Here is a 22,778-nt window from a genome sequence, read left to right as displayed (position 1 = left end):
CTTGCATCGCCCCCTTCTGTCCAATTTGGTATATTCCAGCTAAATTCATTTTACAAAGGCAGTGTGAGTTTGAGTAAAAATGTATAAATAATTAAATATATCTATTTATACAACATGTGCACATAGACCAACCGTGTGTGTGTGTGTGTGTGTGTGTGTGTGTGTGTGTGTGTGTGTGTGTGTGTGTGTGTGTGTGTGTGTGTGTGTGTGTGTGTGTGTGTGTGTGTGTGTGACTATACATCAGTGCTTTCCCTATCTGAGGTGTTGCCGGCCTCCCATTGGCTACGGGAGGAGCGCAGGTTGTGCTCCGGGGCCATGACCTGGCCAATGGGGATACGGTATGCTGCCAGAGTCTGTCCATTCATCGTCAGCATCAACGTGAAGACCATGGTGGCTGCCCAACTGCATGCTGGGAGACCGACCTGAGAGAGAGAGAGAGAGAGAGAGAGAGAGAGAGGGGGGGGGGGGGGGGGGGGAGAGAGGAGAGAGAGAGAGAGAGAGAGAGAGAGAGAGAGAGAGCATGTTAGATAGCATGTTATTTCAACAGATACTAGGTTAATTGTATGCCTGGAATTTTGTCATTTTAGGGGCAAGGCCAATTGGCCTTTGGTGTTGTCCATTTTTTGAGGGCACAAAGGTCAAATGCCAGGGCAGGAAGGCCATCAAATAAAACAAGATTTTAGTCCATTGAAAGAATTTGTTGAATTTAAGGGTTGGGGATGATATCAGTGAAATAGATAAATGATGGTATTTACAATCTGATCCATGCTCAGCCCTGCATCATTCAAAGTCACTGGATTGGTTTAAAGATGGGGACTCAAGGGGGGAGTTAAGATTTCAGAATCTCAACAAAAGACGTGTCTAAACGTGAAAAGAAAGAGACACTGGTGTCTACTGTCTACATATTGACAAGAAAGAGACAGAGGAGAAAGTGGTACGGTCAGCTGGGGCATTAAGGCCACTGTGGCCTCTGGACATGCCATTTCTTTGAGGGGCACAAGGCGTCCATGGCATTCATGGCCTCCATGAAATTCCTACCCTGATACCTGGTATTCATGGGTTTTCATTGTAGTCCTAAATGGCCATGTTGAGGAGGAACAACACAGGTGTTTCAATTTGTCTCATTGGCATAGAACTAATGTTCTATCTACTGCATGCCAATCAGAACCCCTGTGTTGGTCCTGAACATGGCCAGTGTAGGACTACAAATGAAACCCACGTACCCCTATTTGAGAACCACTGTTGTAGCCTACCATTGTAGGCTACACCAGTGGTTCTCAAATAGGGGTACGTAGGCCTACTACAGGTGTTATGTGAGAGAAAGCAGAACATGGTAAAACTGGACACAGTTTAGGGTAAATGTGCTCAGGATGCTCTCTAAGCTCAAGTGTTTCACTCCTTTTTCTTATTTGTAATGTTATTATGCTTTGATACATTCTTCAAAAGGTGTGTTAGCGTTCATTTATAGCATCGGGTGGGTGTCCAAAAACGGCTGTAGACCTGTTATTTTTGCTAGTGTAGTATGGCAATGGAGATATGACAGATGCCTATATTGTAAATTGTACAGACTAACATACCGTAATTGCTGGACTATAAGCCGCACCTGAATAGCTAAATTTAGAACAAAAAAACAAATGTTTACATTTATAAGTCGCACCTGACTATAAGCCGCAGGTGTCCTTCCTGCTTCCTGCTAGAGCGCCCCTGTTGGCCGTTAGCTGTAAAAATCTATATATGAATCCTTGTTAAAGACCATTGTAAAACGAATTAACTGGCCGTAGCTGTAAAAATCTATATATGAATCGTTTTGTTAAAGACCATTGTAAAACGAATTAACTGGCCGTTAGCTGTAAAAATCAACATATAAGCTGCACTGTTGTATAAGCCGCAGGGTTCAAACCATGGGAAAAAAAGCCGTGGCTTATAGTCCGGCAATTACGGGTACATACATCCATAGAGACAGACAGACAGACAGAAGACAGAGATGGAGGGAGAGTGATAGAGAGAGACGGATGGAGAGAGAGAGGGAATATGTCACATAATCCTATATGTTAACAATTGTCTTAACAAGGAGGACCTCTGACATGACCATGTCACCATGACTCAGCCATGTAAGGAGTTTCCACTGCAGCTACAGTACGCCCAAATATGGAGTGTGTCGTCTAACCTTAATGTGTCGTCAAGGCATCAGGCCCAATAAGACCCACTCCATATCGTCACTGTCGGGCAGAAACCTCATATCTCCAAGTTTCAAGTTTGTACGTTTTTTCACCAAGCAAAGCCCTGCTTCATCAAACAAGGCTGTCGCACAAAAGTAGTGAAAACAGCCGATCTACAAGCACACAACGCCTTGTGGTCGTTGTGTGCTTGTAGATCTGCTGTTTTCACTAGATTTAGTTAAAATGATAAATACAAAACGAGCGATCTTGGACATACAAGGTTTCCACCCGACAACGACGATATGTGGGCACAAAGATGAGCAGTGTTGATTGCCGGCAGCATACACCCATACGTGACTAATGGTTAACAAAGCTGCTCGTTACCACACCTTTAACAGATCATCATCATGTTTCTAAAAACAAACAGGCACCTAGTGCTGCTGCTTCACACAAGGATGTGTGTGAGTGTGAATGTGCCAGTGTTCTTGTGTGTGTGTGTGTGTGTGTGTGTGTGTGTGTGTGTGTGTGCGCGTGTGCGTGTGCGTGTGCGTGTGTGTGTGTGTACTCACAGTTCCCATCAGATTGCTCAGGGCGATGTCGACGTATGCAGAGAAGAAGGCTGGAGGGGCAGAGGATCACAGCAAGAGATGAAGCTAACTAAGCACTGACACACACACACATGCACACGTGCACCGTGCACGTACACTGCTGACGCAAATGGAACAGAGCGACTCCTCACATGTTGCTCATGTCATCCTTGGAGAGTTCATAATTAATCAAATTGTAATCTGGGTTCCCAGAAGTTTTTCTCTTTTTCGCCACTAGGGGCGCGGAAATTGTAATAGCCGGAAATCGCAGCTGTCTCCACATGTGGCGGGGGGTGGGGGTGATTGAGCGTGGTACGAATTAACAAAATCAAGCTTGATAGTTTTTGTTTAACATATCACAATTTTGTAACCCATTTCTCACCCAATGCCAATAGCCTGAGCTGTAATCCTGGACGCTATTCTCCCTCTGGGGAGTGAGTAGGCCGCTTCTTACAACCTGACAAGAAGCGGCATGTTTCTTGTCAGGTTGATACTCCTACCGGGGAGTTTCACCGGCAGGAGGTTGGAACATGTTATTCCAACCACAGATATAAAAAGCTAGATACCTCCTCCGCCGCTGCAGTTCATTGGCGCGACAGGTCAAACACCGCTGGCGGAAGTGCGTAACTGTGGAACTGCGGAAGGCACTCTGCCCCCTCCAATGGGAAAGAGGGAGTCCTGCCAGTCCTGCATCTGATTGGCCTACCGAGCTTCCCATTCTGTGACGCACAAGGAAGCGTCCTTCAGAATTCCCAAGAGCCCCACGGAGGCTTGCATAGAGTTATTGGGAGGCTTGCCAGCTCTCTTTGACTAACGCCCCACACCCGAGGAGGTATCTAGCTTTTTATATCTGTGATTCCAACCAGTTCCTTTCCCCTCTATCAGGAGCCCTGGCTGACCAGGGGGAGGCAGTCTAGAGACCAGGATTATGTTTTTTTGCGAGGGGACCTACCCTAGGACTAGGGGACACAGGGAGAACATGCAAACCACCATCCGCACAGAAGGGCCCTTTTGCCAACCCCACCTAGGGTATCGTAACTGATAACACGGAGGAGAGAACACGCCACCAGCGGCCACAGAGTGGGAATCGAACCCGGGACCTTTTGGCCGGGAGGCGACAGCGCTAACGACTGCGCTGTACTCTTGTGGATTGAGATTGTGAATTGAATCTGACTTGGCTGATTATGGAATGATTTATTTGCCTTCCACTGCAGTCTAAAGCATTGGAGACCGAGGCGGGAGAGAGAGAGAGGCAGGCCATTGAACTGAGAGCAACCTTGCAGCCAAAGGAGCATTGTGTGAAGTGTGAACAACACACCATCAGCGGTTCACATAATGGTAGTGCTAACAGAATGGCGAGTCTGGCACTGGGCCAGAGTTCCTCTCTGACAGAAACGTTCGTCCATTTATTCAGTTAAGGTGTTGATCAAATGTCATTCTCTCATCGTCTCTGTCAGTAAATAAGGCTGTGGGAGGTGTGAGAAATTATCTTCTGGGAGAGAGGGGGGGGTGTAGGGAGGGGAATTATATAACTGATGCACAAATATTGAACGCGCTGATCCATGTGAAGCAATGTGTCAATGAAATCATCTGGCAAAACAGACAACTGTGTGTGTTTGTGTCTGCGTGTGTGCGTGCATGTGTGTGTGTGTCACTGTACGTGTACGCTTACATTATGCTTATTGCTTACATTACTTCTCACACCATATTATTGTGAACTTAAGATGATGGTTCTGGGCATGACGTACAACTGCTCTGTTGTAACTATACCATCGTCATTGTAGTAGGTGGCAGTGGATGCATTTGCAACGTCTGTGGACTATGTAGCTTAACAAGATTCACCGGTGGAATCTACCAGCAGCCGATGCTACCTGGCTGACGGCAGTGAACAGCTACCAGGAAGAGACTAAAGCCTCTATCAGAGTCCAGGGTGAAGAGCTATTCACTTCACTGCGTTGTAGTTTCCTAACTATCACCTAGGCTTTGTTATGTTTTTTTAGGTGATAACTAGAAAACTACACCGCGGTGAAGTGAATAGCTCTTCACCCTGGACTCTGATAGAGGCTTTTAGCCCCTATCATAGTAGGCACCGCGGTGAAAAGCTATCCACCGCGGTGTAGTCTTTTCAAGTCATAAAACTACAACATTACGTCATTCCTCGCGATGAAGAGCTTTCCACCGCGAGTCCCGACACATCTCTCTGTTTTTACTTTCAGACAGATAGGCCCATCACCCCGTTCACTGATTGGTCGATCTAGACTAGTCAGTCACAGTGATAGAACTTCACAGTGACTGACTATGATGGCCTCCACTTGTTTTCTCACTTTAGGTGGATAGCTTTACACCTAAACTTTGCGGTGAATAGCTCTTCACCCTGGACTCTGATAGAGGCTCAAGAGAGGCAATAGACCTGGTGGTCTTCCAGCGACATGTCCGTCCGCTGTGGGAATAGCAATAGCAATGGGTGGACTTCCTAGCCCATGAGAACAACTACAGAGAGAGCTTTAACACCGAGCAGCTTTCTTTCCTCTGGTGAGCCAGCCTACCCACGGACTGGTTGTTGGAGGGTTTCAACAACTTGGGGATGCCCAAAGACTAGGCAGAAAGGCTGGCAAAGTATTGCGCCGTCCCTGCTGCCATGTATGGCGGAGCCGCAGCCGCTGCTTGGGCCCATGGAGTGCTGAGAGACATGCGTGTTGTTTCTTGAGGACATATCCATGAGTTTGTGAATGCAACATTACATTTTAATGCACCTAAAAATATTTGTGTCCCTGTATTATGCTTTTTTTCCTGTGTGTGGACATAAATAAATTGTTAAACTTTGTGTGTGTGTGTGTGTGTGTGTGTGTGTGTGTGTGTGTGTGTGTGTGTGTGTGTGTGTGTGTGCGTGCGTGCGTGCGTGTGTGTGTGTGTGTGTGCGTGCTTCCGTGTGTGTGTGCGTGCTTCCGTGTGTGTGTATGTGTCTCACCGCAGGTGATGGCGAACAGGTGTGTCTTCCAACTGAAGGTGAAGAAGAGCCCTCCGATAGCCATGCAGCCCAAAGCCCCGTTGAACCCAGACAGACCTGCATACAGACTGCCATGACGCACCGCCATGGACACACCTGCAACACACACACAAGCACACACGCACACACACACACACACACACACACACACACACACACACACACACACACACACACACACACACACACACACACACACACACAAATATTGAAAGCTTGACAGGTATTCACTACCGAGACCCAGGGCCAGAACTTCCAGAAGAGAGGATTTGTGTCAAGAAATGCAAAATTATGCAACATTTTTCAAACACTTTCCACATTCAAATTTGTAAAAAAAAAAGCACTTATACAAACTCGCAGTGAGCTTGTACATCTGCTATGTACCAGCGAGAATCCGAACCCACTTTTGAAATCATTCACATTAACACAATGCATTTAAATTCCTCAAACATTCATGAAAAACAAAAGCAAAACTGCTGGGAAGTTAGTGTTGCATCTGTTCTTTAAAGTGTACATCTGACATTTCACATATGGACTGAAAGGGGTTTTAAAGTGTTTATTTGTTGTCACTGTGTGAAGAGTCACTTCACCTGTCTGTCTGTCTGTCTCTCCTCTGCATTGCTGGCATGTGGCATTCCTGTTATTTGGAAGGTGCCAAGCACTGTAGAGGAGGTGGGGTGTTTGTTCCTGTTATTGTTGCATTTTTAATGTTCTGTATGTGTTTGGCACCTGAAATATTTATTGAATTGTATTTAATGGAAATACGTTTGGAAAGCAGAAGGTTGAAGCAGAAATTGTAGATTGGTTTGCCTTTGTGCGAGATAATAGATGCAATTCACGTTCAGTGTGCTTGGTTCATCCCACCTGTTTAAGAGGCAGACATGCTACAGGTGCTTCAGTTTTGCTTGAAGCTGGTCAGAAACAATGTGCCGGGGCATGGCAGCCATAGTGTGTAACGGTGTCTTGTGTTCCTGATTTATATATATATTTTCTTGAGTGTAGTTTTCAAGCGCTAATTTCTGTTATCTATTTTTGGAACATTTAGTTTTGGCAAGTCTAATTTGTATTTTATTTTTTGTCGCTGGTTTGCTCTTGTCAATTTTTGGAGGTAAATAAAATACCGGAAAAATGTATTTGTGGATCTGACATACTTTTGGAGCCTTGAGCCATCATCAGCCAACCTTTCCACAGTTCCCATCACGAACACGAGTCTAGCCAGAGCTTTCAATCTCCAATTTACAACTAATAAAAAAACTCGGGACAATGGATAAACAGTATACTGTCGATGTTATCAACTGGAAAGTATGATAGTGGAGTTGTTTGGAATGGAGGAACCAGCTCAGAGGCCTTGTGGTTAGAGTGTCCGCCCTGAGACTGGGAGGTCAGGGTTCGATCCCCGGCCGAAGACTCTGAAAAACGTGACCCAGTGCCTCCCTGCTTGGCACTCAGCATCAAGGGTTGGATTGGGGGCAAGTCCCTGCGACATACTAGCGTCAGATCCGGGCGGTTTACCTGTACATCAAGCTGCCTCACGCTACAGAAACAGGAGATATGCCCAGTGGGCCTCATGGCGCGGCAAGGCTTACTTGGACTGGAGGAACATCGACTGACATGGTAAGTAGCCTATAACCTTCATGGCTTCAGAATGAACAGGCCACCGTGCCAATGTTAAAATAATTAAAGCTTAGATACTGTTAAAGAAAGACATGAAATGGCTGTTGCTGTGTTCCGATTGGAATCTGAAACGGGCTAGTTTGCTGTGGTGTTGTGAATGCTTGACGTGATGTGTGCCTGTGCTGCTGGTACAGGTGTATCTGGCCATCTGGCTGTCTGCTGTGCATCTGTATGTTTTGCCATATTTCTCAAATTAGTTTAATTCATGACATGAATGAGTATCAATGCTTACATACAGTAAGCACCGGCATGTTACGGTAATTCCCTTTTTAAGTGAACTTGTGCAAACATAATGTAAAGAATATGGCCAATATATAATAAATAAGGTGGCCCTTATTTCTAGATGTCCATTCGTGCCTCTCTGGACAAAGATGTCTGGGAGTTACTTTACCAAAACAAACAGTAGGCCTAGTGTCTTCGTCTTGTCCACTTTGCCATTGTTGCATATCTCTGCTGTCGGGCCGAAACCTCCTAACTCCAAAATTTCATTTTCCGGAAAATGATCTCAAGTGGAGTTAGGAGGTTTTGACCGAAGGGCTTTTTACTACTTTTCATTGGTTCAATATTATTTTAACCAACACACAGACGTAAAGGGTGTTCAATAGCACGTATTTATGAAAAAAAGAGAGGGCCATGGGTGGAGTTAGCTGGTTTGGCACAAAGTGTGGAGTTAGGGGGTTTTGTCCCAAGCACTGGTTGGTTCAATATTATTGAACCCCCCCCCCCCCCCCCCCCCCCCCCCCCCCCTCAAAAATTGAGTTGAGAGGTTTTGGCCAGACAGTGACGATATGGGAACATGACTTATTAAATGGTAAATGGTGCATTTATGTAGAGCCTTTATCCAAGGCGCTTTACAAAGATTGTGCATTTACATTCACTCATTCACCCACGCATGGCAAAGGAAACCATGAAAGGCACCAACCAGCTCACCAGGAGCAACTAGGCGTTCAGAGTCTTGTTCAAGGACTCTTCAACTAACTCTGGGGTAGCCCAGGATCGAACCGGGAACTTTTCGGAAATTCGATACCCCTGAGCCACTGCCGCCCCTATTATAGCCTACCTCATTTTGTGAAGCAGTGGTTTAAAGGACAACTTTGTTTTTTTTACAACAAGGGTTCATATTTTAGATTGTAATTAGAGAAATGAAAAAGTGAGTGTTAAAATGTTTTCATTTGCTTCGTTCTATTGTTTTATCGTGTTTACCATGCTAAAATGTGGAGCATGCGTAGCCTACGCATGGGGGCATGCGTACAAGTGGCCAAATATGTCTTTTTAGACATAATAAGCCAGCAGTTTCTTTATTGCTATTTACAGTAACGCTTCTACTGTAGCCCTCATAAGTCACATCCAACCATGAAAGGTTGCGTTGTATCTTGGGAATGGGCTTATTCTGTGTAAAATGACATATTTAGCCACTTGTACGCATGCCCCCAACCACTGAAATAAGAATCTCTAAAACAATAGAAAGAAGTAAATGAAATAATTTTAACACTAATCTTTTATATTCTTTAATTACAATCTAAAATATGAACCCTTGTTGTAAAAAACTAAAGTTGTCCTTTAACTGCTACTTTTATAGATGTTATCAATATCACAAAAGTACCAAGGACCCCCACTTTGAGAACCAGTGCAGTGGGCCACAGAACTGTCAGGGTCAATCAATTTGGTTCCTCACTCATTTATAGCTATGGACCGTGCAGAACCCTCTCAAGGATCCCTGAGGGTCCCCAGACCCCACTTTGAGAACCAGTGCTTTACAGGCTGAGTTGCACGGTAAGGTTTTATTCAGACTGCAGGAAAATCCCCAAGCCGTGACATCATTTTGTAGGCAGAGGAGAATCTGCCCCCAGAGCATTTTCTGTCCCTCGCTATTTCAAAAAACGACTAAAAAATAACGACTAAAGTATAATTCTAACACTTTCCTTTCAATAACAAAGAGAAGAAAAATGTGTAAATAGTAAAAATAGTAAAAAGATTCACGGAAACTGGGGGCAGAAATTCTCCTCTGCCTACAAAATGATGTCATACTTAACAGCCCCATTGGTGAAACGGCAATACTAACATTATCCACTGGGTGGCAGTAAACGTTTACTATTGGATGATGAGTTGCAGTCTCGGTAGAAATACCACTGACTGTAATTCAGGTGGTTGATTCAGGATCATTATATTAATTATTTCGAATTATAATAATTATTGTAATTAATTGGTCAAAGGGTGCATGGTATAGTCGTTTCCTAAGACATGGCCCCAAACAACTACACACAGTTAAATCTTCAGCGTTAACAAAATAATTAATAGTTATTATTTTTGGTTTGATTGATTGATTGATTGAAGAATTTATTAGAAGTTTGCAATAGAAAAAAGTACAGTTTCATGACAGTACAAATCACTGGTACAAGGTCAACTAAAAGGAGATCCTAGAAAGCCGAGGCTTATTTCCACAGGAACCACACTTTAAGTATCTCATATAACATTGAAAGACAGACGGATAGAACATAGTACTTTATCTAGGATAATATCAGTTTCAAAAGCATAACATCAAATACAAAGGCAGAAAAAATAATAATAAAAAGGGGGGGGGGGGCATGGGGGCTTAGTCTATTTACAAGTCACGGGTAGCAGCTGTCTGAAGGTGACTTTTCATACCAATTTTGAAGGAGGCTAGGGATTTGCTCTCCTTTAGGGCTTGAGGAAGGGCGTTCCACATGTTGATGGTGTAGCAGGAGAACGAGTTAGAGCCTTGTTTAGTGTTAAATCTACGTGTTTCGTTGGATCGTTGGATCCTGTGTTTCTCTTCTAACTAAATAACCATTGAGCATGTTTCTGTGCAGGAGCTCTATATGTAAGCACCATGTGCTGAAGTGGGCTATTAGCCTACATGCCAATCATGCAGGGACGTGTTGGCCATTGGGAAAAGTGGGACAACTCCCGAACGGCCGGTTCATTCCCGGCCGGTCCAGGCCGGCCATTAGGAAAAAATTAAACTGTTTAAACAAAAGTAAAAATTTAACTGTTTGCACAAAAGTAGAGAAAACAGCAGATCTACAAGCACGCCTGGCGTTGTGTGCTTGTTGATCGGCTGTTTTCACTAGTTTAAATCATTTTTAAAATGATAAATACAAAACAAACGGTTTTGGAAATACAAGGTTTCCACCCGACAACGACGAAATATAACTCATGTAATTGGCCCGCTGGCTTGTCACTTGTCATGATCTGAAATGGCAAATCTTTGAGTAGCAGCAGCACTATAGAGAGAGATCTCTCTCTATAGCGCGAAATGAATCAGGGGCCCAGCATGTCCCTACAATCATGTGTGAGTGATCAAAGAGGGAAGGCCAGGCAGGATTCTATCGATATAGCAAGTCTTTCTCTGTGTTGATATGATTATATGACCATGACCATGACCATGACCGGCTTTGAGAAGATTTTAGTGGCTCTCAACCATTTTTCATTTCAAATACCCAGTGATGGAAGAAGTAGGCCTACTCACATGTTTTACTTAAGTAGTCTATACGTTTCAATACTGCAATTATTAGTTAGGATTCTGCCATGCATTTCAATGGGAATGGAGTGTTTTAGTTTTTTTTTCAGTTTTTTTCAGAAATCCGCAAATGGCAGCAAACCATAAACCATAAAAACCATAAAAGTGCATACCTTTGCAAGTAAAATTAGCCTACAGTAGGCTAGTGAGTAAACGTCCAAAACGTATTGGCATCAAAATATACTTAAAGAACAAAAAGGTAAGAGTAATCATTCAAAATGTATACATCTTTTGAAAATGGTATAGAAAAGTGTGGTAAGGTAATACTGAATAAAGTCAAAATAACTCAAAATTGTACTTGAGTAAATGCACTTAGTTAGGCTACTTAGTTTACTCCACTGCAAATACCTGTACAGTAGTTCCATATACATCAGTCCATGGATTTCTGGGAACCCCAATCTACACTGTGAAATCATCATCATTTTAACTCTGAGAGAGTGTATAGGCATATAGAACCAAATTCACTATCAGAGTTACAGACCTGTAAAGGTCCATTTGGTTCCATTTGGTTCACTCTCAGAGTTACAGACCAGACCTGTAAGGGTCCATTTGGTTCACTCTCAGAGTTACAGACCAGACCCGTAAGGGTCCATTTTTGGATGTTGAAGAAAAGGCGCTTTAGAGGACAGAGGAATTGATGGCATTTTTTAATTTCTCTCTAAACTTAGAACTTGTGTTCATTGATTTTTCTAAACATCAAAATCAATCAATGTGCCTTTGTCAGTAATAACAATCAATTACCGTACATTACCAATGTTGTAACGGGAATACTATAATCGTTTTAACATGTATTCTGTTACCCCTGACACTGTATGTGTATTGATCACAACTACTATAGGATATCCCTGCTCTGGCATTTCAGTGTGACCTTTGACATTTGACCCACTTCCATGTACTATGACACTGAATCTGTGTGTAGACAGGTTCCATGTATTCTGAATCTATATGTGGTCTCCATGGCCTGAGGAAACACACTGCCAGTGGTAGTGGTGTAAAGTAACTAAGTAGATTTATTTAAGTACTGTACTTAAAGGGGCGACCACCCATTTTCAATATTGAAATATTTCATTAATATACCTTAGAGGAGTTGTGTGGAAATAGAAAAAAAGTTCCCCTTCTTCTGTGTTGCCTAGAACTGGAGGATTGATTTTGGGGTTTGTATTGTAAAGTACAACGGTGTGATGTCATCACATTGTACTTTGCAATATACCCCAAAATCAATCCTCCAGTTCTAGGCAACACAGAAGAGGGGGAACTTTTTTTTTAATTTCCACACAACTCCTCTAAGGTATATTAGTGACGAAGTGGGACTGAGTTAGTTGCCCGCGCTGCGAGCTTGTAGATCTGCTATTTTTGAAAAGTCGTGAAAATACATGCAAATCTTTCAATACATGTCTTTTTTTAAGCAAACATTTGTAACTCAAATTTTACTTCTGGGGGGGTCCCTGAAACTAAATATTTGGAGATGGGGGTCCGTGACCAAACACATATCATTTTGGGGGTCCTTTACATGAAAAGGTTTGAGCACCACTAAACAGGTTTTTCAAAAAACCTTCAAAGAATTGCACAAATGTTCACGATTTTTTAAAAATAGCAGATCTACAAGCTCGCAGCGCAGCACTCTGTGCCGCGCTGTGAGCTTGTATAGCTGCTATTTTTCAATAGTTAAAGCACAAAATAATGCAGTGAATCCTTGTACCCAGGGCCCAGAATTTGGTGTGACACCCCTGGAGGCAAGATTCCATTCACCAGGAATACAAAAGAAGAATGTACTACAGTATGTGCTGAGGTACATCACTGTCAATGTGGGCCTGACGCGAGCGTCGACGCCTGTAGGTGTCATAACATCAAGAGAGCGGCAAAAGCTTTGATCGTCAGTATTGATATCATGTAACCACTGTCTGCAAGACCTTTCAGGAGGCTTCAAGGTAGTGAGGAAAAAAGAAGGACACTTTGAAGTCTCAGCTTGGCTGTCATATCATAATCTATAGCCACGTTACAGTAGAAGAGATGTGGTGTCGAGGGGGAAAAGGAGGGGACCTAGTATAGACCCTTGGGGTATACCAATATTCAACCTATTTCATATCAAGGTCCATTTTCTTTTTCTTTTTTTCAGCATTGAGCTGCGGACCACCATTTGATGAGATTTGGCATCTCAGACCCAATACAATTTTTGTTATCTTTGGATAAGATTTTGTCCACAATTCCATGCTGCATTGATTGACGCGGTATAGGAGAGATAATAGTAGAAGACAATTCTTCTACTGTAATACTAACTAATAAGAGTAGACTTATTGTAAATTAATTAATGCAGATGTTAAACAATAATTGAACTCTTTAGAGTGTCCATTTGGTTTCATTTTACGCTCTCAAGAGTTGAAGATCTACAAGGGTCCATTTGGTTACCGACTCTCCAGCATTTAGCTGGGGCTGGGGGATCACCTAGAACCCACCCTCAAGGACCACTGGTGGTCCCCAAACCACTGGTTGAAAACCACTGAAGGTATATGGGTTCACAATGCAACCTTAGCAGGGACGTGCAGAGAATGTTAGAGAGCTTGCCTCTCTAACATGACATTTCTAAAAGGGCCTTTTGGTGGAAATATCGAAAATAGCAGACCTCCAAGCTCACAACGCATCGCAGTTGTGAGCTTGGAGGTCGGCTATTTTCGCTGCTTGATACCACACTGAACTAAGCATAATCAAGTCAATACTGGAGATGTGGTGTACGGCATGAATTTCTACACAGAGAGGGTAATTCTTTCAATATAAGATGCTGCATTCAAGTTCAGGAGAGTTTGGACAAGGCAATTCTCTTGAATGCTGCCTTCAGATATGGCATGGAAGTAAAAACTGCATTCATGGTCTGGAGAGGGCACGTTTTACAGACGGATAAAAGGGGCAGGGGCTCAAGCCCCCTTTGATGTCTTTGTGTGCAAGTGCCTGAGCCTTAGTGCTGTACATGCTGTAGGTACTGTATACAGCACATTACCCAAAATGTCCATGATCCATTCTCTTTATTATTCAGTTTTTGCCTGGGGTGATTTTCCTTTGTTCAAGAGGTTCTGCTTGTAGTGCAGTAGTCTGGCCAGGAAGCAGAGAGACCACACCCTACAACTCACTGTCTGACTCCACTCTCCTCTCCTCTCCTCTCCTCTCCTCTCCTCTCCTCTCCTCTCCTCTCCTCTCGATCAGGGGGTAATCAACCTTTTCAGGCCGTAACCCCCCCAAAATAACAATATTTGAACTGGGACCCCCCCCACCCTGAAAAGCACTTGGAATTGTAGGAGTTGAGGCATTACATTTAGTTTGACTCCGTTCCACAGATAGATATTGTGAAAATGGCAGCTCTACAAGCTCACAGTATAACGTGAGGCGTGGTGAGCTTGTAGATCAGCTATTTGACAATTTAGTCAATGTCTTTTTCTTTTCTTTTTTTTTGTTGTTGAGGTATCAAAAAGGCCTTAAAAGTCCTGAAATTGTCACTTCCCTGTCATCTTAGTGTGGGGACCCCCCGGGGGGTCTCGACCCATAGGTTGAGAACCAGTGCTCTTGACCGCCTCTCCTCTCCATTTGACCTCAACACTGTTTATCTCTGTCTTCTCCTCCTTTGCCCTCGTTTATTTTTCCCTGATCGATCTCCCTCCCTCTCTCTCTCTCTCTCCGTGCTCCTCCCTTCTTCTCCCGCCCTCCTCCTTCCTTCCTTTGTTCCTTTTGTCTTCTTTTTTTCTCAGCCCGTAGAAGAAATAATGGCAATCTCTCCACACTGGACCTGCCAAGCTCCTCCTCTTCCATCCCTCCCTCTCATCCCCAGTGGCGTCAGTTCAGCAAAAGCTATAAGGTATGGCAACATGACTGGTGTCGGCATGTTGCCATACCTTAGCAACAGGCATGAGGAATTTATTTTAAGAAGTACATTTTATTTCTTTTCCCTGTAGCCAAGGTATGGCCGCTGCCATACCCTGCCATACCCAACTGACGCCTCTGCTCATCCCTCCATTCCTCTATTAGTCATTAGAGACTAATGTCAGCGTGCCAGGGAGCCCCAAGAGGCTGCTGAGCATTTTCTACTGTGTGTGTGTGTGTGTGTGTGTGTGTGTGTGTGTGTGTGTGTGTGTGTGTGTGTGTGTGTGTGTGTGTGTGTGTGTGTGTGTGTGTGTGTGTGTGTGTGTGTGTGTGTGTGTGTGTGTGTGTGTGTGTGTGCGTGCGTGCGCGTGCGTGCGTGCGTTTGTGCGTGCGTGCGACAGTGTGTGTGTGTGTGTGTGTGTGTGTGTGTGTGTGTGTGTGTGTGTGTGTGTGTCATACTGTATGCTGCTGTCGATGATAATACACAGAGCCCAGCTGCTGATAATCAGTCCTAAAAAACCATTGGTCCCCACTGACTCCTGTTCTGTCCTCTCCTAACCCTTCCCTGCTTAAAATGTTGCGTTAAAGGAGTAGTTCACCCCAAAAATCTAACATTTTCTATGGATTAATCACCCCCTGGAGACTTGAATTATTTTATATCTTTTGTGGTTGTTTTTTGTCGCATTCCTAAGCCAACAATTTATCTTTGTGTCTCCATAGTGTGTGCCAGCGGTGATGCAATTGTAGTCCTTAGCAGCCATTTCTTGGGTCAAAATACAGGTGTTTCAATTGTTTGATTGCATAGAACTAACGCTATAGTCTAATCAGAACACCTGTGTAAGGCTGTGTTGACCCAAGAAATGGCCGCTCTTAGAACTACATTTGGCACACCCTATAGGGAACCAATCAGGCTCAGGAGTCATTAGAAAACGGAGGGTTCCCGAAAGGTTCCCAGTACAATCCCAAGTTCCCCCAGAGTTAGTGTCGAAGAGTCCTTGAGCAAGACTCTGAACCCCTAGTTACTCCCGGTGAGCAGGTTGGCACCTTGCATGCCTCTGCCATCAGTGTATGAATGTGTGTGTGAATGGGTGAACGTAATGCACAATCTCTGTAAAGCGCATTGAATAAAGGCGCTATATAAATGCACCATTTACCATTTATAGGGAACCATCGCTGGTCATCAATTATTAGCTTAGGAATGAGACAAAAAGAAAAAATTCAGGTCTCCATAATCGATTGAACAAGTAATCGATTGAAAACACACACACACACACACACACACACACACACACACACACACACACACACACACACACACGCACACACACACGCACACAGCAATTTTCCTTCAACAATGTCAGAAAAAGGTTACTTGTTGCTATGGTTACAAGCGTATAACGAATGAACGTGGGTCCGTGTGTGTGTATCCGTGTGCACGTGTAACAGCGTGCGTACACTACTGTACTCGCGTAGGAGGAGAAGGCCTCATTTATCGAGGCCTCTGTGTCGCTCTTGTCCGTCCCTATTTTGAGTTGGAGCACATAATAGCCGGTCATTTCCTTTGTTTCGTCCTTGAAAGCACTACAGTGCACAGTGGACAGCAGGACAGAGCATCCATTACGATAGCTTGGCTGATTGTCCTTCCACCGCCTGCCTATTCATGATGAATACCACTGGGATGGTTTTATGTTTTCACTCCTGCAGTGGTGTAAATTAATTTGGGTATTTTACTTTTACCTTACAGGAGTATTTCCAGTTTTCAGTACTTTTACTTCTACTCCACTACATCTCAGAGGCAAATATTGTCCTTTTACACCACTACAATTATTTGACAAACGTACTAGTTACTTTGTAGATTTTGATTATAATTACAAAACATACACATAAAAGATCTTTATACAATTGATTCAATTTGAAAACAATGACTTAATGTTTATGTACTTTAAAGGGATAGTTCAACCACACAATGACTCTTCGATTACTCACCCCATGGAGACATGAATTCATGTATTCATATATATATTATATAGATATAGTCGCATTCCTAAGCCAATAATTTGATGATAAAGACCCACATGTATCTGGTAGGAGACACAAAGAGTTTCCTTTGTGTCTCCTACCAGGCACCTGTAGCCAATCGGGACCAGCATTCATGGTGACGTCATCATCAACAGCCAATGAGGGACTAGCATTCTTGGTGACGTCACCAACAACAAGTGCGACCTGATATATAGATAACAAAGTGCAAGTTGGCACCAACTTGCCCACCCACATACATACAGCACGAACAGTGCTTGAGCGCTCTGCTGGCACGCAAGTAGGCCATACATGGCCACAAGCGCACAAGGCACAAGTTGGCACCTCGACAGAGTGCAGTCTAGTTGAAACTCTTAGTTTACAAGTGATTCGTGGTTTCCTGTGTGGATGGGCTGGTGATGCTTTTACTGGTGTTTACTGAGGTTATTTAAAGATGCAGTGCCATGATTCTTCCCCCCTAAAACATGATTATCAGGTATTATGATTATACTCCTAGTATAATTATAATAATATAAGATAAAAAATCACACCCAAAGTGAAGTGAGCGGTGGTCGTGCTTGCATAACGTCATCAGACTAGGATTTGAGTCTAGGATGTATAGGGTATGCTACACACACACACGTTTTGCTATGGCAAAACGCTGAGGAAAAAGGCTACAGACACACGATGATGACATCACTAGACAAACATGATGCTACGTACACACATTTTACTATGGCGAAATGCTGAGGAAAAAGGCTACAGACACACGCACAGCCACGTATAGGAGCGGTTTACCACCGCTCCAAAAAAAAAGTGGGCACACACACCAGTTCATTAAGTATGCCTGGTTGTCAGGTGGGTGGTGACCCAGCTGAAGTTGGCCACACCCACAGTGTTGGGTGAATGGTAAAAGGGGAGGGATTATATGATGTAATTTCACTCTGCACTTTTGACCCACAAGGTGTCAGCCTCCAGGAAGAAACCTGAAATACAAAGGGAATACATAATTGCTCATAACAACCACACCAGTGGGTCTAATGAAGTACTGTCAACCTCAAAGACACATGAAAACCAGGAAAAAAGTACAAAACTATGGCACTGCCTCTTAAGAGACAGAACTTTGTCACACTATTTAGAGCTGTAAGGTTTTTCTCCAGTATGGATATGCTGGTGTCTCTTTAAGCTACACTGAAACTCTTGTCACACTGTTTGCAATAGTAAGGTTTTTCTCCAGTGTGAATGCGCTGGTGTCCCGCCAGGTTACGCAACCGACTAAATCTCTTCTCACACTGTTTACACATGTAAGGTTTTTCTCCAGTGTGGATACGCTGGTGTTCCCTTAAGGTACTTAAGACACTGAAACCTTTCCCACACTGTTTACAGCAGTAGGGTTTTTCTCCAGTGTGGGTACGCTGGTGTTTCGCCAGGTCACCTAACTGACGGAAGGTCTTCTCACACTGCTTACAGCAGTATGGTTTCTCTCCGGTGTGAATATGCTGATGACTCTTCAGATGACCTACCTGACTGAAACTTGTGTCACAGTGTTTACAGACGTAAGGTTTTTCGCCAGTGTGGACACGCTGGTGTGTCTTGAGGTTACATAAGACACTGAAACTCTTCCCACGCTGTGTACAATAGTAAGGTTTCTCTCCGGTGTGGGTACGCTGGTGTCTTCTCAGGTCATCTAACAGACTGAAACTCTTGTCACACTGTTTACATCGGTATGGTTTCTCTCCAGTGTGGGTGCGCTGGTGTCTCTTCAAGACATCTAACTGTAATGAGCTTGAGTTACTGAGTACTCTTCCACCTTTTAAAGTACTCCTCACGCCGCCCGGAACCCTTCCCAGGTCCTAAGCCCAAGAAGTTACCGGATCTTTTTAAAATGAAACACTGTCACTACACTACACCTTTAAGTTCACAAACAATTTCTCATTTGTGTAAACCCATTAAGTGTGTTAAGTTCACAAACAGTTTCCCATTTGTGTAAACCCATTAAGTGTATTAAGTTCACAAACAGTTTCCCATTTGTGTAAACCTATGTAGGTGTACTAAGTTCACAAATAGTTTCCCATTTGTGTAAACCTATGTAAGTTCACAAACAGGTTTAATAACCTTCCTTGTTTGTGTAAACCTACTATTACACATATACATATACATATTTACATATTTACATTACATATACTTATTTAACACTAATATAAATACACTTCTCTGAATGAAAGCTGAGCTATCAATGAGACCCTCTTTAACTGGTGAATATTATTACTTTCTACAGCGACTATTTATTTTAGAGACCAAGATATGCACCTTACTTTAGAAATGTAGACCTTAGGTCTGAATGGAGAATGCAAAACCACAAAGACATGTAAAGTGTGAGTCTGAACTTGTAGCTTCTCTCGCCAAGGGCTCGGGAGAGACGCAGCTCAACTTATTAGCACAAACCGTCCAGAGTGAACATCAGTTCATCCGGTTAGGGGTTTTGGAGATTTGTGCTTTATCTGTCAAGCTCGCCCACCAGCTCAGCACGCGCTGAGTTGGCTTCTGATAGGGTGAAAAGACTTTTAACCTAATACTCTTGTTGAATCTTACCAAAAGTCTCAATCAGTCCCACAGCCAGGAGATGGTTTCGAGTGCCTGAAGGTGTTCAAAACCTTCCTCCCATGAGTGCAGCCTTCCCCGTAGGGAAGGAGAGAAAGTCAAACCTTTAAAAAGTTGTTAACTCTTGAAAATGAATTCAGACAGACACCAAGCAAAAGTGAATAAAAAAGCTTTAGTGAAATAAAAACAGTTACAAATTATAAGCTCACCAATACAGAAATTGGCGATGAAAATTAACAAAAGAAGTACTATATAAGTACTCAACTAAACAGAGTCAAACTCTCTCTAAGTACAGGAACAAGTGGTGCAGAAATTGCACTAAGTACAAACAGGTCCATCCCCGACCCCTAACGGGCCGGGGATAGCTGCAACAACTCAACTAAAAAACAACTAGAACAACTCAGACTAAAACAGGAGACACGAAGCAGTCTCCTTTATACAGTAGTCCGTTGCAGTCACAGTGACGTGATTTACACACAGAACATATTTTAGCACACACACGTTTGCACGCTCTCACGCACTTCTGCATGCACTAACACACACATCCTTTCATAATCGAGACGGTGAAGGTCAGGCTAGACTCCCCCATCCATGCCAGGTTGGGGAGTCGTCCGTTCTCACATCAGAAGCTTCTGGGAAACACCTCTCTCCCAGGATGTCATATCTCATGTTGACGTGATAAGAGATAACAGCACGGCCCGAACGTTAGGGAGGGACGGGCACCTGTCTCACTCACGCTCAGTCCAAGGTTGGTTTCCCAGACAGAGAGAAGATAACAGCTCGTTAGCGTTGGCCAGCTGCGCTGAGGAGTCATTCCAGTCCAAGGCCATCTTGTCGAGCTCCACGAACACACAGCAGCCGTGTGAAAAGCATGTCTCTCTCTCTCTATTCAGCAGACACAGCGCATAGGGTCTCAAAGGACGGGGTGCCACATACTTGGGGTCACAGGCGGGACCCCTAACACCCCCTCTGGCACCCTGGATCCTCTCATCCGCAGCCACCACGGAGTCAGGTGGGTCCTGTTCTTGAGCCTTGCGCGCGGCTTTCGCTGCCGCTCTCAGGGCTATCCTTGCCTCCTTCTCCTCCTGTGGGAGGGCGGCCCATTCTCCTGCAGGCAGGAATGTTGGAGCCTTCTTCGGGGGAGCCCCTTTGGTGGCTCCCCGCTCTCCGTTTTTTGAACCCTTGGCCTCAGTTGTCTCAGCCTTGGGCTGGGTCTCCTTTCTCGAGGCCTTCTTGCCTTGCGGCTTGAATAGCCTGGGTGCCACATTCTTGGGGTCCCGAGCAGGAGCCCCAGGGCCCCTAAGACCTCCTCTGGCAGCCTGGCTCCCCTCTCGTGCTTTCGCCTCAATGGCAGCTGCGACAGCATCAGATGGGTATATGGCAGGATCTCGGTAGGCATCCCGGATTCCTGTTTGTCCATTCTCCCATTTTCCTCGAACTATGCGAGTTCCCAAAATGGCTTCCAGGCAACCAAAGCGATTCTGCCCTGATCCCTGAGTTTCAATGGTGGCCCACACTTGGCCCGCCTGGTAACGCAGAGAACTCACCATCACCCTGTAGATGGTTACACATGCAGGCACGATAGAGCGCCAGTTGTCTCCTATCAGGCGGGAATAGTTCACCAATCTCTTGATGGAGTAGCCTTTCAGTAACACGTAGTCTTCCCAAGTAGGTGTCAGGAACGGCTCTCTGTTGGACAGGTGTCCTCGTCTGATGCCCGCGATCTGCTCCCAAACTTGAGGAACCTTCAGGGCATCGTCGTTGATCTTGTTGCCTTTGATGCCATATAGCTGCATCCTGGGCATCTCGGAGTCTTCATCGTCAGCGAGGTCCCCCAGAAGTGAGGGAAACACCACCTTCCAGACAGCACCCGCAATGGGCACAGAGGACTCCGCTGGTTGATCCACTGGAGCCGGGGTGGAGGCACCACTCCGATCTTCCTCTGGGAGATATCCAGAGATCTGGTTCTCCGGGTGTTTGCTATTATGCAAATCAATAATGTGCTCATCTGGACAGGCTGGGCAGCCGCTGACACAGCCTGGACAGCCTGTATCTCCAGAGTTATTAGCAAGAAGATTGTCATCATCCATGTCGTCCAGGCAAATGGAGATGATCTGCTCTTGTCCTTCGCTGGCCATGTCTAGGTCGTCGTCAGGTTCCAATTCTCCACAAAGAATAGGAAGGTTTGAGAAGTGTCCCATATGATGGTCAGCAGACGTTTGTGACGAGAGCTTGCCTGAGGAGCTCCTTATATACAGAGCCTCAGGCCACAGCTCCTCCCTAGGGAGGGGGTGCCCCTCCCTCCGGGTTCCTCCTCTCTCTTCCCACGGGAAATATATCTCCCGTTGAGAGATAAGAGATAAGAGCTCATTAGTGCCGGCCAGCTGTGTTGAGGTGTCACCCTAGTTCAAGGCCACCTTGTCTAGCTGGATGCATGAACACAGAGCAGCTTTGTCAGCAGTGTGCAAAAGCATGTATTTCTCTCTCTATGCAGTACAAACAGTGCATATGGATTAAAAGGACAGGGGGCCATATTCTTGGGGTCACAGTCAGGACCCCTAACACCCCCTCTGGCATTTGCATTCGGCCAGGGCAATGCCCAACCATGAGCAAGAACATCTGACCACAGCTTCAGCGGCCATAACAGGATAGGCTGCCAGGACGATGCACAGTCCATACCGGACGTAGCACCGCGGGCAAACCAATGCTCAACATCCCCTGGGCCCCTCCTTGGGCCCAAAGGTAAAGGCCTCGCCACCAGGGCGAATGAGAGGCTTGCATGAAGCCTTCCCTGGCCAACTTCACCACACCATAGGATACGCCTAACCAGGCGCTGGCACTCTTTCCAACTCCACTGTCCCCAGTTGGAGGGGACCGTCCTGGCGCTACACAGATCAACACTTCATGTCTGGCACACTCCAAGGCAAAGGGCATCTCCTTACGAGAACCAACAGTTACCTGCCCCATGCCTGGCGTAACCTCTCCATTCCTAACTAGGGGTTTACAACCCGAAGCTTCGGCCATTTCTCAGTGCTCACCTGGTCTTGCGAACTTGGTCAATATGTACTATTACCGAGTTCTCCAACCTAAGCTGAGCCGATGTGGGCTCGCCCCGCCGACCGCTCCCGAGGGAGCGTTGTCTGCGGCGGTGGGATTGGCGGAGTCCATGCCCAAATAACTTAGGTTGGTCGCAAAGTCGTTATAATATTATTAGATGTTCTCAACTGCTAGTTTATCTAGTTCCTGATGGAGATACCGATTACTGGCCGTCTGCTGCGCTCACAGACCTCCACTTCACTCTGTTCAAAATCTCCGACGCTCTGGGGAGTTTTGTGAATAAAAACACT

The 22,778-nt window shown here is 44.8% G+C and overlaps 1 protein-coding gene across 1 annotated transcript in view; it reads right to left on the bottom strand.

The window, feature by feature from the left end:
• Positions 1 to 233: 233 nt before the first annotated feature.
• LOC308297820 (urea transporter 1) overlaps positions 234 to 22,778 on the bottom strand; it is a gene marked incomplete at both ends in the record, with an annotated part of 54,274 nt that continues 31,729 nt past the window's right edge. Inside the window, 3 exons of the mRNA XM_080741387.1 lie at positions 234 to 422; positions 2,729 to 2,778; positions 5,715 to 5,849. Of these exons, the coding sequence (XP_080597513.1) occupies positions 234 to 422; positions 2,729 to 2,778; positions 5,715 to 5,849 (374 nt within the window). The remainder of the gene's footprint in view (positions 423 to 2,728; positions 2,779 to 5,714; positions 5,850 to 22,778) is intronic.

Source organism: Nannobrachium achirus (assembly GCF_963921795.1).
Source record: "Nannobrachium achirus genome assembly, chromosome: 14".
Lineage (NCBI taxonomy): Eukaryota > Metazoa > Chordata > Actinopteri > Myctophiformes > Myctophidae > Nannobrachium > Nannobrachium achirus.
The sequence above is the reverse complement of the archived record's forward strand: the minus strand, read 5'-3'. Positions and strand labels throughout refer to the sequence as shown.